Source organism: Medicago truncatula, chromosome 3 (genome assembly GCF_003473485.1).
Source record: "Medicago truncatula cultivar Jemalong A17 chromosome 3, MtrunA17r5.0-ANR, whole genome shotgun sequence".
Classification (NCBI taxonomy): Eukaryota; Viridiplantae; Streptophyta; class Magnoliopsida; order Fabales; family Fabaceae; genus Medicago; species Medicago truncatula.
This window is the reverse complement of record NC_053044.1, coordinates 5439822-5454995: the sequence shown is the minus strand read 5'-3', so window position 1 is coordinate 5454995 and position 15174 is coordinate 5439822. Positions and strand designations below refer to the sequence as shown.

At 38.9% G+C, this 15174-nt stretch overlaps 1 protein-coding gene across 1 annotated transcript in view; it reads left to right on the top strand.

Moving 5' to 3' along the window:
* The window catches only part of LOC120579474 (uncharacterized), a 42363-nt gene that overhangs the window by 14412 nt on the left and 12777 nt on the right, over positions 1 to 15174 (top strand). The window contains exons 3-5 of the mRNA XM_039831848.1: positions 4614 to 4911; positions 5104 to 5522; positions 5613 to 6842. Of these exons, the coding sequence (XP_039687782.1) occupies positions 4614 to 4911; positions 5104 to 5522; positions 5613 to 6842 (1947 nt within the window). The remainder of the gene's footprint in view (positions 1 to 4613; positions 4912 to 5103; positions 5523 to 5612; positions 6843 to 15174) is intronic.

Sequence of the window (15174 nt, the reverse complement as noted above, 5' to 3'; positions counted from 1 at the left end):
GTTCTCCGAGTTGTCATGGAAGGAACTCGGAAGGTGCGAAATAAACCACCTATACAAAAGAGATGTGCAGCAAAGAATATACCCACGGCCCTTGAGAGTCCTGTCATGAATGGCGTGGTAAGTATCCGCTAGTAAAGTAGGAACCGGGTTCTTGGAATGAAAGATCTCGATAGCATTCATGTCCACGAAGTTGTCGAGGTTCGGAAAGAGAATGAGCCCGTAGATAAGCAAAGCAAGAATAGCCTCGAGTGTATCCTGACGAGTAGTACCGAGATTAGCCTGATCAAGAAGATACTTTGAAGTGAACCCCCGGATGTGAGACTTGGTAATAAGATGGTTGGAGACGTCGGAAGTCTTGAGGTAGAGATCCTTAGCAATAACCAGAGGAGTAAGAGAAGTCCCGGGACCGGTGAAAGGCGTCTTCTCGGCTATAGGTAAACCCACTAGATTGGAGTAAGCCTCGAGAGTAGGAACCAACTGGAAGTCCGGGAAAGTGAAGCAACGGAAGCTCGGATCATAAAATTGCACTAGAGTGTGCACTAGCTTCTCATCCACATCGGTTCGGAGCAAAGTAAGCAATCCCCCATACCGGAGTCGGAACCCTGTTTGACTCTTGACCTTGAGTGCCAACTCTCTCAAACCAACCAGATCCACTTCCTTGAACTTGTAGCACTTAGTCTTCTTCATACCTGTGATTATTTACAAAAAATTTCTATTTGTTTAAGCCCTTCGATGAATGCATGAAAAATGTTTATGCATGAATGCATGTATGCATGATGGTGTTGTTTAGTTTACAAAGGACAAGGTGGGTCGAGATTCAAAGTAACGGATGGACACGGCGTCCGGTGAACTAAGGCTTTGGATAGTAGTAACCAAGGTTCTAACACAGTTCCCAAACTGCAACCTCTCTCACATATATCGTGGTAGTACAGGACAACACCCGTTCCATGATTATTTGTGAGAAGGTCTAGTTTGAGTGTAGTATCGCGTGACGACTAAAGTTTGAGACAACACTCAATTTAGCCACCGCACTACGTCCTAAAAAGGCTAGGATGGGTTTGGTAACTACGGTTCATAGCTTCGTCGAACAATTGAAATTGAAGTGCCTAAGCATGACAACACACGCCGACAATATCACCTTCAAAATGCCTCAGCTATGTGAGATTGATCGCATAATCCAATACACGAGGCAACCCCCGGATCGAATTGTCGATTATACCTCTACCTAAACATAAGTTCACTCAGCCCGGGTATAGGACTTTTGATATTCTCACCCCACACGTCAAATGAAAATAAACAAGTATTCACATATGTAAGCAATAAAACAAAGCGTAAATATAAACTAAGGAAAACTAGGCGCGACCCGCTAAAAAGATCCCTAGTGAAGTCGCCATTTCTGTTATCATGGTTTTTGGGTGCCAAGCCATTAATTGGACTTGTACCTTTCGACCGTTGATATCTCTCTTTTTTCTTGGGAAGGGTAAAAGGAGAAAAACCCTTGAGTTTCCGAATTCGGGGGTCGGTTTTACTACGGGAAGGTGTTAGGCACCCGGAGTAACTATTGTCCTCTATAGGAGCCGTTTTCCTAAGTTGATTTCTACGCTTTAGTTTTATTGCTTATTTGTAAAAAGAAGGTGTGATTAGTTAAGAATGGGGGTGAGAAGAAGTAGAATTTTGATTTTTTATTTCGGCTTGGATGAGTTTTGACTCATTGCCTACGTACCCTTTTAAGGGATCAAAACCGTTCGTAGTTCTTACTAAAAAAACTTGTTTTTTGCTTTAATTGTTTGATTTTAAGTTTTGAAAAAAGGTTTTGAAGAAGGAGATTGGGAGGCTTCATGAGCGTTTAGATTTAGCAAAAAAGTAAGGTTTGATTAGTGATTAGAAAGAAAGTCTAAATGGTTAAGATGGATTGAATTTTTCTTAAGAAAAAAGAAAGGAAAAAATGAAGTGTTGACTTCATATTTATTATGAAAATTTTTGAAGTGAAGTTCAATTGTTTTTTTTGGAAAAAGGATGGATTTTCTCTAAGTGTTTAAAACCTAAACGCTTATTTAACCATACAATCCTATGCATACATCTAAGGTGAGTGTGTGCGTGTCGGTGCGTCATAGTGTCCATAGTCCATATTACAAAAATTGCCTAAATACATTCTATGGCCCCTTTGCCAAGCTACAAACCAATGATAACAAATTACATCACCAAATGAATTAAAATTTGCAAAAAATAAATGCTAAACTAAGGAAAGTGGGGGAGGTGGTGAAATGCTATGAATGAAGTCACATAAGGAACAAGATGTTAGTGAAACAAGGCAAAATATAATGGGAATGATGAAAAATGCACCAAATGAATATGCAATAAAAAGGGGTAAAAACATGAGAATTTATCAATCACAATATGTAAAAATGCATCAAGAACATATATGGAATTTTAATGAGCAAAAATTAAAGAACAAAGTAAAGGAAATAAATGCAAAAATAAGCAAATAAATTCTAATACTTAGAGGAAAAATTAAAATGATAGGGAAATATTTTTTTTAGAAATTTTTAGAAGCATAAAACACCAAGAAAGTGTAAAAAAAGCATTTAAAACACAATTAAAAAGCAATTTAAAAAAAACTCAGCAGGATTTAATCTGGACCGTTGGATGAATCCAGAGGTCCAGATCAAGCTCTCAAGATCACATCACAGCCATTTGATCAAAGATCAAAGGGTCCAGAAAAAAGCATAAAAGATAGTGTAAAATTGCAGGAAGCACAATGACCGTTAGATCAACAATCTAACGGTTCAAACAGAATATGCAACATACTCCACACAAAAGATCATACACAGGAAACAAAATCAAATACACAACAGCCATCAGATCTTGGAACAATCCAGATCTGATGGTTCACAATATGAAGGAGCATAGCAAGAGCATGTACGCGCGCGCGTGGGAACAAGAGAGTATATAAAAGGAACTTCAACAAAAAAAACACCAAATCCTCAAAAAAACTTCTCTCTACTTTGGATTCTAGAGAGAGAGAGTCTGTCCTCTCTCTAGAATCCGGTTGTCTTCTCCGGTCACGCTTAGCTTCTCCGGCGCGGTGGCCGGCCACCTCAAGGTGGCGGCGCCGCCGCCGGAAAACTTTCCTTGCTCCGATTCAAAAAAATTTTACGTTTTCAAACATCCTTTTTTACGTACTACTCGAATCCGAGCTTAGATTTTTCAAAAGAGCTTTGAATCGGAGTAGATCTAAACTTGAACTTTGAGGAAAACTTTTTTTTTTAGAACAAAGAAAAAGGAAAAGGAAAGCGCGGAAAGTTACCTTTCCACTGTGCTTTGCGGTTCTGGCTTGTGATTCTGGCTTGTGCTTGTGATTCTGGCTTGTGCTTGTGATTCTGGCTTGTGGTTCCGGCCTTGCGCTTTTGGTTGCACGGCTCTGGTTTCACAGTTCTGGTTTCACAGTCCTTCGCGTTCTTCTTCTTCTCTCTTCTCTGTGTTTTGCGAGTTGGTTCTGGCTTCGCGTTTCCTCACGTTTTTCCTCTCCTCTGTGATCGGTGCTGGAGTTTCTCGCCTCCGGTGAGAAATTCGTACCTTGAATTGCAGGGGAATCAATTCAATGATGAAGATTCATCGGTGAATCTCTGAGAATTGGTGAATTTGTTGCTGAATCTGGTTCTAGAAACAGTTAGGGTTTTTCTTTGTTCTTGAGACTTTTTCTGTTTTGATCTGTAACTGAATGGAAAGAGAAAAAGAATCTGTTTGTGGTGATTTCAATGATTGTGTATCTGATCCTGAGAATCTGACATTGTGTTGTTTTTATAGCTGACATGTGTGAGTGATTGGACCATTAGAAAGCTGACATGTGGCATTGGACTGAGAAAGGGGCGCTGCCCTGTAATTTTGACTTGAGGGACCTGTTTGCAATTTTAAAAAAAAAGGGACTAAACTGCAATTGACAAAAAGGACTGAAATGTAAAAAAAAAGAAAATTCTGGACTGACACGCAATTTTGGACCTCTTGGGGACCAAAATGTAAAATAAAAATAAAATTGGAATAAAATTGGCAATCTGACAAAACGTAAAGTGAAACTAAAATAAAATTGACAAAACGGACTAAAACGAACCAATGGCCTAAATGAGGTACTTCAAAGTAACCTCCCCATGCCAAAATTTTATGTGAAATGACCAAAATGCCCCTAGGGCTAAAAAATGACCTAAACAGACTCAAATTGACTTGACACTGACTCAGACGCAAGTTTGAAATGAAATTAGCAGGGTTTACTGATGAAATGTTAAAAATCAATCTGAAAAGACTCAGAGACAGTCACAAGGATGAAAATGGGTCCCACTGCAGGAAATGACCAAAATACCCTTCTGTATGACTTTTTGCAAATTTTGAAATAAACTGTAGAAAAAGCAATGTAATGATTCAGAGACACTTTTGAATGACTTACGAGACAAGTAAAGACATTTCAAAAGGTTTTATGCAAGAAAAACATAGGTAAAATTGTGATTGAAAATACTGCGAGGCAGAGACAATTTGAACTGTGCAGTTGAAATTTGACAATTGACAAAGTTTGAAATGAAATTGGGCCCAGTATTTTTAGGTCCAAAAATAGGGTATAACAGTTGGCCAACATAGTGCCTGTTCCAAAGAAAGATGGCAAAGTCAGAATGTGTGTTGATTATCGGGACTTGAACAAGGCTAGTCCGAAGGATAATTTTCCTTTACCTCACATTGACGTATTGGTTGATAATACTGCTAAGTGCAAGGTTTTCTCCTTCATGGACGGTTTTTCCGGCTACAATCAGATCAGGATGGCTCCTGAGGACAGAGAAAAGACATCTTTCATCACGCCCTGGGGTGCTTTCTGCTATGTGGTGATGCCATTTGGTTTGATAAATGCTGGTGCCACTTACCAAAGGGGTATGACCAAAATCTTTCATGATATGATTCACAAAGAAATTGAGGTCTACGTAGATGATATGATTGTTAAGTCTGGCACAGAAGAAGAACATGTTGAGTATTTGTTGAAGATGTTTCAGCGGTTGAGAAAGTACAAGCTCCGGTTGAATCCTAACAAATGTACTTTCGGTGTTAGATCTGGTAAACTCCTAGGCTTTATCGTCAGTCAAAAGGGTATTGAAGTTGATCCCGACAAGGTCAGAGCCATCAGAGAAATGCCTGTTCCAAAGACAGAGAAGCAAGTCAGAGGTTTTCTTGGTAGACTCAATTATATCTCCAGATTTATCTCTCACATGACCGCCACATGTGGACCAATTTTCAAGTTACTCCGCAAGGATCAAGGGGTGAAGTGGAATGATGATTGTCAGAAGGCTTTTGATCAAATCAAAGAATATCTGTTAGAACCTCCAATTCTTGTTCCTCCAGTTGACGGAAGACCTTTGATCATGTATTTAACAGTACTGGAAGATTCCATGGGCTGTGTTTTGGGTCAACAAGATGAAACCGGAAATAAAGAGCACGCTATCTACTATTTGAGTAAGAAGTTCACTGATTGTGAGTCCCGATATTCTGTACTTGAGAAAACTTGTTGTGCTTTAGCTTGGGCTGCCAAGCGTCTCCGTCATTATATGATTAATCATACAACTTGGTTGATATCCAAGATGGATCCTATCAAGTACATATTTGAGAAGCCAGCTTTAACTGGAAGGATTGCTCGCTGGCAGATGTTATTGTCCGAGTATGATATCGAGTATCGCACTCAGAAAGCAATCAAAGGTAGCATCTTGGCAGAACATTTGGCTCATCAACCAATCGAAGACTATCAACCAATCAAATTCGACTTCCCAGATGAAGAGGTTATGTATCTAAAAGCAAAAGATTGTGACGAACCAGTGTTCGGTGAAGGTCCTGATCCGGAATCCGAATGGGGTTTGATATTTGATGGAGCTGTTAATGTCTATGGAAGTGGAATTGGTGCGGTACTCATTACCCCTAAGGGTACTCACATCCCTTTTACTGCGAGGTTACGTTTTGATTGCACAAACAACATCGCAGAGTACGAAGCTTGCATCATGGGTATCGAGGAAGCCATCGATTTGAGGATCAAGAAAATTGTCATTTATGGAGATTCCGCTCTTGTGATTAACCAGATCAAAGGAGAATGGGAAACTCGTCATCCTGGATTGATTCCCTACAGAGATTATGCAAGGCGTTTGCTGACTTTCTTCAACAAAGTAGAGTTACATCATGTGCCCCGCGATGAGAATCAAATGGCAGATGCTTTAGCTACTCTATCCTCAATGATCAATGTGAATGGTCACAATATTGTGCCAGTAATCAATGTCCAATTTCTCGACCGACCTGCTTATGTGTTTGTAGCTGAAGCAATTGATGATGACAAGCCATGGTATCATGATATCCAAGTTTTCCTTCAAACTCAAAAGTACCCACCTGGGGCATCCAACAAGGACAAGAAAACATTGAGAAAATTGTCAAGCCGTTTCTTCCTTAACGAAGACGTTTTGTATAAAAGGAACTTTGATGGGGTCCTACTTAGATGTGTGGATAAGCATGAAGCAGAAAAATTGATGCGCGAGATTCATGAAGGCTCTTTCGGAACTCACTCATGTGGGCACGCCATGGCGAAGAAGATATTGAGAGCTGGGTACTACTGGATAACAATGCACGCTGATTGCTACAATCATGCCAAGAGATGCCACAAATGTCAAATCTATGCTGACAAGATTCATATACCACCATCTATGCTCAATGTCATCTCTTCCCCGTGGCCCTTCTCTATGTGGGGCATTGACATGATTGGTCGGATTGAACCAAAAGCTTCCAATGGACATCGTTTCATATTAGTGGCTATCGATTATTTCACCAAGTGGGTTGAAGCAGCATCTTACGCCAATGTGACCAAGCAGGTAGTGGTCAGATTTATCAAGAACAACATCATCAGCCGCTACGGTGTTCCCAACAGAATCATCACAGACAATGGCACAAATCTGAATAACAACATGATGAAAGAGTTGTGCGATGACTTCAAGATTCAACATCACAATTCTTCTCCTTACAGACCTCAGATGAATGGGGCAGTTGAAGCTGCAAACAAGAATATCAAGAAGATCATACAGAAGATGGTAGTTACTTATAAGGACTGGCATGAAATGTTACCCTACGCTTTGTATGGATACCGTACCTCAGTGCGAACCTCGACAGGGGCAACCCCTTTCTCTTTGGTATATGGTATGGAGGCTGTACTACCTGTAGAGGTTGAGATTCCTTCTTTAAGAGTCTTGATGGAAGCTGAATTGTCTGAAGCTGAATGGTGCCAGAGCAGGTACGACCAGTTGAATTTGATTGAGGAAAAACGTATGGCTGCTTTGTGTCATGGACAGTTATATCAGTCAAGGATGAAACAAGCATTCGATAAAGGAGTCCATCCCCGCGAATTCAAGGAAGGAGATCTTGTGCTCAAATGTATCAAATCCTTTCAACCAGATCCTAGGGGCAAATGGACGCCAAACTATGAAGGTCCCTACGTGGTGAAGAGAGCTTTCTCTGGTGGTGCTTTAATTCTTACAAATATGGATGGAGAGGAGTTACCTCGTCCTGTGAATTCTGATGCAGTCAAGAAATACTTTGTCTAAATATATAAAAGAACAGCTCGGTAGGTCGAAAACCTGAAAGGGCGGCTTAAACCAAAAATGAGCGTCTCGGTGGATCGAAAACCCGAAAGGGCGGTCCAGGCAAAAATTAGAGACAAAAAAAAAAAAAAAAAAAAAAAGGAAATTATCCTGATAGATCGAAAACCCGCAAGGGCGATCTATGCAAAAATTAAGGATCGAGACAAGTAACTGCATCAGATGAAACATCACTCGCCCGAGACACCTTGACTGTCAGAAGTTCTCTAATATTGAAGCATCCAAACTGTGGAATTCAAAGTGGTTAAGAAGTATAGCGGTTATTGTGTTCAATGTACCTATCCCTTATAATTACCATATTCCAACTCTTTGTAATCTATGGTGCCATGCCTTTAGCCGGTCACCATTTCTATTAAATCAATTTGAGCATGTGCCCCTTTGTTGGAATTCTTGTTTATTCTATGTGCAAAAAATCTTTCTTTCGTTTTTTAGTATTAGTATTTGAAGCAAAAATTTTGAAAACGTTTCTAAAGATTTTATGTTTTCTTTCCAAACAAAAAAAAAAAAAAAATGACAAACATATTATCTTTAAAAACATGTATCACATAAGTATGTGTCAACAGTTGGTCCGAAACAAGCAGGTTCAACAAAGAAGAAATAGTCATTGCAAAAAAAAAAAAAAAAAAAAAAGAGGCGCCCTGGTGAATCGAAAACCCGAAAGGGCGGTCCAGGTAAAAATTAGGGGCATACAAAAAGAGAAAAAGAAAAATGTCTCCCCGGTGGATCGAAAAATTCGAAAGGATGATCCAGACAAAAGTTAGGGATTTCAAAAAAAATATATATACAAAAAGGCAATGACTATTCAAACATGAAAATACGGTGTTGCATTGGTGAAATGGCGACTTCTACCCCGGTTTGGGAGGACTTACCCCAGCAGTATATTTAAGGGCTGTACCCCAACAATGGTTGATTCATTCCCCGTGACTTTATTCCCAATGAAGGTTTCGAGTGTTCGTCTAGTGATGCCGGGCCGTTCTCCTTGTAGACCTGCCCAGTCCTGCCTCAACAATCTTACCATTATGCCGTCATATGAGTCTCATACATACTCATTCATTCATGCATACATAGCACGCATATAAATATCATTCATACATAGTTGCATTTTTACCCAATGACTTATTTCAATATCCTTAGATATCACCCCCAGTGTGTCTAACTCCAAAATGTCATCAAATCAAACATGTGGCAGGTCTCATCAGTAATCAGTCTATACAATTCCCCTTTGTCTTCAGACAAATTCCTTGTTCCCCTCAACTTTATCTTTATCAAGTCTTTCCCTTGATACCAAGCTTTACAATGTCTTCACTTTTACCGTGTGTTTGCTATCCCACAATGTTAGCAAACCCTATCGGTCCGTCTTGTCTTTACTTTCGCCACTCGTCGGCAAATCATGTCTTTACTTTCGCCACTCGTCGGCAAATCATGTCTTTACTTTCGCCACTCGTCGGCAAATCATGTCTTTACTTTCGCCACTCGTCGGCAAATCATGTCTTTACATTCGCCACTCGTCAGCAAATCATGTCTTTACATTCGCCACTCGTCGGCAATCAATCATGTCTTTACATTCGCCACTCGTCGGCAAATCATGTCTTTACTTTCGCCACTCGTCGGCAAATCATGTCTTTACATTCGCCACTCGTCGGCAATCAATCATGTCTTTACATTCGCCACTCGTCGGCAATCAATCATGTCTTACTTTCGCCAGTCGTCGGCCAATCATGTCTTTACATTCGCCACTCGTCGGCAATCAATCATGTCTTTACTTTCGCCTTGAAACATTGTCATTTATACTTACCTATCATTTCTTTCCCCAGTGATACCTATCCATTTGGCTCCCAGTCAGCCTCTGCATCATCTTTACCTTCATACTTACATCATATTCAGTCGTATTATCACATTCATCAGCATTACATCTCTGGCGTTTCAAATGGTCCAAAATTGGCGTTTTTATATATTTAAGTCTCTCCGACCCTTTGGTTTAAAAAGTTTTCTTTTAAAACCTTTGTGACGAAGAAACTTAAATAGGGGCATCTGTCATACCCCAATTTTGGACCGTTTAAAATCTCTTGTCCGTATTTTAAAATGGTTCACGTTCCCTTTTATTCGTTTTTTTTACCATTTAAAATTCGGGTTTCTTGTCTTTAGTCATTCAAAAAGTTTTTATTTCTACATTTAAATCAACGTTCGCATTTCACAACAATTAAAACCGTCTCACTTTCATTTTTATGACGCATTTTTGTTATATAGTCTTTTTAGTCGTAACGATCATGTCTAAAAAAGAGAAGGCCTAATCGCATTTTAAAAGGCGTATCTTTTTAATCATTTCAACCGAAATTTCGGCAGGGAGGATACTTTGAAGTACCTCATGTCAGATTTCGAAGGGGCTTTTTATTTTTTTATTTTTTTAGTTTGTTTATTATTATTTTATTTTATTTTATTATTTTTTTTTTAAAAAAAAAAAACAAAGAAAGGAAAGTCACGTGAGTGACTTTCTTTCTTCCTTCCTCTTTTCTTTTCTTTTTCTTATTTTTTTTATTATTTTTTTTTATTATTATTTATTTTATTGATTTATTTATTTATTTGTTAAAGTCTTTTTCTCCAAGTCTCAGCTGCAGGGGTATTTTGGTCTTTGATCTGTACCAGAGCCAACCCTAGTTTGTCACTATAAATACACTGTCTAATCATTGGGAAGAGAGTCAGAAAGATCACTGTAGCTGCGTCAGAGTCAAATCAGTCCCTCAACCAACACAAACCCTAATCCTTTCTCTCTCATACAGAATACAGATCAAACACCAAAAATCACAAAAAAAAATATGAACATCACCAAGAACTTATGAACATTCATTCTCCAAAACTCAACATAATCACCAAAACTCATAAAACTGACTCAAATCATCACATAAATCACCATAAACAAACAGAATCAACTCAACTCATCAGAAGTATCAAAACGAACCGGATCTGAGAAAATCAAAACGAACCGGAGCAAGAAGTATCAAACCGAACCGGAACCGGATTCAAGCAAGAGGAGGAAACCGAATCAGATCGGAGCAAAAGGAGAACTGGGCCGGAAAGAGAGGAGGAGAACGAATCGGACTGGAATAGAGGTAGTGTTTTTGCTCACTTTTCTTCGAAATTTCTTTGTTAGATCTAGGCTTGTAGGAGTTTGTTTTGATTTTTCTGAGGCCGGATTTGAACTCTATGCGAAAAAGGATCCTTAAAAATGTAAAAAAAATTCGAACGGAGGTGTTTTGATTCTCCGGCGCGGCGGCGCCGCCTGTTGGCCGGCGGCCACCACGCCGGAAATTGACCAGCTCGCCGGAGAAGAAGGCTGCATTTGCAGACCTTCTCTCACTAAAAATGTTTAGAGAGAGGGAGAAAGGAGGAAATAAGAAAAAACCGATCCAAAACTCCTTTTATAAGCATGTGCGAACCGGTCTGGTTCATCTGAACCGGACCGGTCCATCTGATTCCTCTTTCCTTTCTTTCTGAACCTTTAGATCCTTCCTCTTTTTTTAATCTAACGGTCATGCGTGTGCAATCTATGGTGATACTTTGTACATCTTCAGATCTAGACTGATTGATTTTTAATCTAACGGTCAGGGATGATTCTGTTTAGATCACACGCGTGTTCTTTGTTTACAGTCTTCCGTGTTCTGTTTTGTTTAACTGTTGGATCTTAGATCCTACGGCTGTGATGAATCCAGTGACTGAATCTAGACCATTGATTTAATCCAATGGTCCAGAATTAATCCTGCTGAGCCAATGTTTTATTATTTCTTATTTTTATTTATCTTTATTTTTAAACACTGTTTTTTACACTTTTTGACATTTTTGTGTTTAGAAAAATTCTAAAAAATAGTTTTCTCACTATTTTAATTTTCTCTAATTTTAAAAGTCCATCCTATTTATTTTTTTCTTTTAACTTTTTTTTTTTTTTTTTGTTTATTTCTTATATGATGATCTTAATTATTATTTGTCTTAATTCTTGCTTATTATTTCTTATGTCTCATTCATCATAATATTTCTTGTGATTACTAACTATTTAATTTTTTTGTCTTGAATCATAGCATGCACATTTAATTTTCTCATTATTTTATTTTGTCATTGACTTAGTGTGTATAAATAGGAAATTGGTGTAATTTTATTTCTTGCATTTTTATTTTGGCATAAAGGCCTTAGGGTTGTATTTAGGAATTGATGTAATAATGTAGGTAACACAAGCACCGACACATGCACCGACACTACCACGTTTTATTTACCGCTTTCCGTTAGTTTTTACGACGTTACGTTAGTTTTCACCGTTAGTTTAGAAAAATCATTTTCTCAAAAAGTCAAATATGCAAAACTTCAAAAATCATTTTCTTAATAACATTTTTCCTTTATTTTTCTTAATCAAACTCTCAATCAATTTTAATTCAACTTCAATCATTTTCAAAATTTAAAATCAATTAACTTCACTCATTTCTTTTATCTCATGCCTTGAGGCCTCTTTCTCTTCTTAAAACCCATTTCGAAAAATCTTAAAATCAACCTAACCCACTAAAGAAATTTTTGAGTGGAACTACGTCGGTTTTGATCCCTTTCCCAAAAAGGGTACGTAGGCAGAGGACTCGTCCTTCCAAATCAAATAAAAATAACCAAAAACATACTTCTTCTCCCTCCATTCTTTCACTTAGATTTTAGGTAATAATTTTTTCAAATAAGCAACAAAGTTAGCACAAGATAATCTAGGTAAGAGGTTCCTATGGAATACCATAGACGCTTAGGATGCTAGCACCTTCCCTTCGCGTAACCAACCCCCGAATCCAAAGTCTCGAAAGGGTTTTTACTCATTTTTTCCCTTCCCAAGAATAAAAATCGAGAGTTCAAAGATTGACGATTCAAATCAATTAATGGTTTGACATCCGAAAATCGTGAGCACAGAAATGGCGACTTCACTGGGGAATTAGATCCTATGCGGGTTAAACCCACCTTACTTTCTTTATTTTGTGCTTTATTATTTGTTTACGCTTTGTAAATATTTTCTTACATGTTTACGTGAGTGGTGAGATAAGCTCTACACCCGAGCTTGAGGGAAACTTAAGATAGGACGGTGGTATAATCATAGTTCCATGCCAAGAGTACTCTTCGGTATTGGCACATGTGATAACCCCACTCAACGGAGGGATCTTGGAAGTATATATTGTCAACGTGAGTACTCATGTTTGGCATGCTATTTTCAAGTGACCTTTGAAGTTGAGGACCGTTAGTCACCTTTAACCCATCTTGGCCTTTTAGGACGTAGTGCGGTGGCTAATCGAGAGTACTCTTGAATTAGTTGATACGCGATACTACACCCAAACGAGACTTTCCGTCGAATATAATTGGAATGGGAGTACTCCCGTCACCCGATAAATATTCGGAAGTGGTTAAAGACTTTGGGAACTTGGTAGAACCCTTGTTACAAGCAATTCGAACTCTCTGACCATCATGGCGGACATATGCAATGTCTTCCTACTCAAGGCATCTGCAACAACATTAGCTTTACCTGGATGATAATTCAAACCAAAGTCATAATCTTTCAACAATTCGAGCCATCTTCGCTGTCTCATATTCAATTCCTTCTGATCGAACAAATACTTCAAACTCTTCTGATCACTAAACACTTCAAATCTCGAACCATACAAGTAATGTCTCCATATCTTCAATACAAAGACTACGGCCGCCAACTCGAGATCATGCGTAGGATAATTCTTCTCATGGATTCTCAACTGTCTTGAAGCATAAGCTACCACTTTACCTTCTTGCATAAGTACACCTCCTAAACCCAACTTGGACGCATCACAATAAACCACAAAAGGTTCATCTGACTTCGGCAAAATTAACACTGGAGCAGTCGTCAAACGCTTCTTCAATTCACCGAAACTTTTCTCACAATGGACGTCCCACACAAAAGTTTTACCTTTACAAGTCAACTGCGTTAGCGGAAGAGCTAACTTAGAAAATCCTTCAATAAACCTTCTATAATAACCAGCTAAACCCAAGAAACTTCTAATCTCAGTAACTGACTTAGGAGTCTCCCACTATGATACCGCTTCAACTTTAGACGGATCCACTGCAATTCCATCACCAGAAATAACATGGCCTAGAAAACTCACTTCTTTCAACCAGAATTCACACTTAGACAATTTAGCATAAAGCTTCTTCTCTTTCAACACTTGCAAAACAATCTTCAGATGCTCAGCATGTTCCTCTTCAGTCTTGGAGTAAATCAAAATATCGTCGATAAACACAACCACAAACCGATCCAAAAATGCATGGAAGATGCGATTCATATACTCCATAAATACTCCAGGTGCATTGGTCACACCGAAAGGCATAACTTTATATTCATAGTGACCATAACACGTTCTGAAAGCTGTCTTCTGCATATCTTCATCCTTTACTTTAATCTGGTGATATCCTGACCTCAAATCAATCTTGCTGAAAACTCGTGCACCCACTAGCTGATCCATCAAATCATCAATTCTCGGAAGTGGATACCTATTCTTGATAGTTACCTTGTTCAACTGCCGATAATCAATACATAACCGCATACTACCATCTTTCTTCTTTACTAGCAAAACCGGCGCTCCCCAAGGTGAAACACTTGGTCTAACAAACTTCTTCTCAAGCAAGTCTTCCAACTGTTTCTTCAACTCAGATAACTCAGAAGCAGACATACGATAAGGTGCCATCGAGACCGGCTTCGTTCCAGGAACAAGATCAATAGAAAACTCAACTTCTCTCTCTGGAGGCACATCAGGAATCTCATCTGGAAAAACTTCAGGAAATTCACACACCACCGGTAACCTGTCAATCACTGCTTGATTCTCAATAGATAAGGTAGCCATTAACGAAAACATCAAGATACCGTCGCGTTCCAGTTGCTTCAGCTGCTTAGTAGATAAAAACTCTGCACCACTTTCCTCTTCGACGGAAGAGAAATGTACTGACTTGCTAAAACAATTAATAAGAACGTGGTTGTACTCTAACCAGTTCATACCCAAAATCACATCCATACCACTCAAAGGTAGACAAACTAAATCCATTTCAAAATCACGACCAAACATAGACAAAGGACATTTCAAACATACGAGAGAAGTAGTCACCGAACCCTTAGCTGGAGTTTCGACAACCATCTCTCCATTCATATCAGACAAATCAAGACCCAAAGCAGAAACACAATCGAAAGCAATAAAACAATGCGTAGCACCAGTATCAATAATAGCAACTAAAGGAGTATTACTAATATAGCAAGTACCTCTGATCAAACGATCCTCATTCTCTGTCTGAGTCCCAGTCAAAGCAAAGACCCTACCAGTAGTCGGCGCCCTCTTAGGCTGAGTACACTGTGAACTAATGTGACCCTCTCCATTGCAATTAAAGCACACAATGTCTGTACGATTGCAATCAGCTACAACATGACCTTTCTTGCCACATCGGACACACTTCTTGATTTCCTCAGGGTAGACGTTGCTTTTGTGGCCTTTCT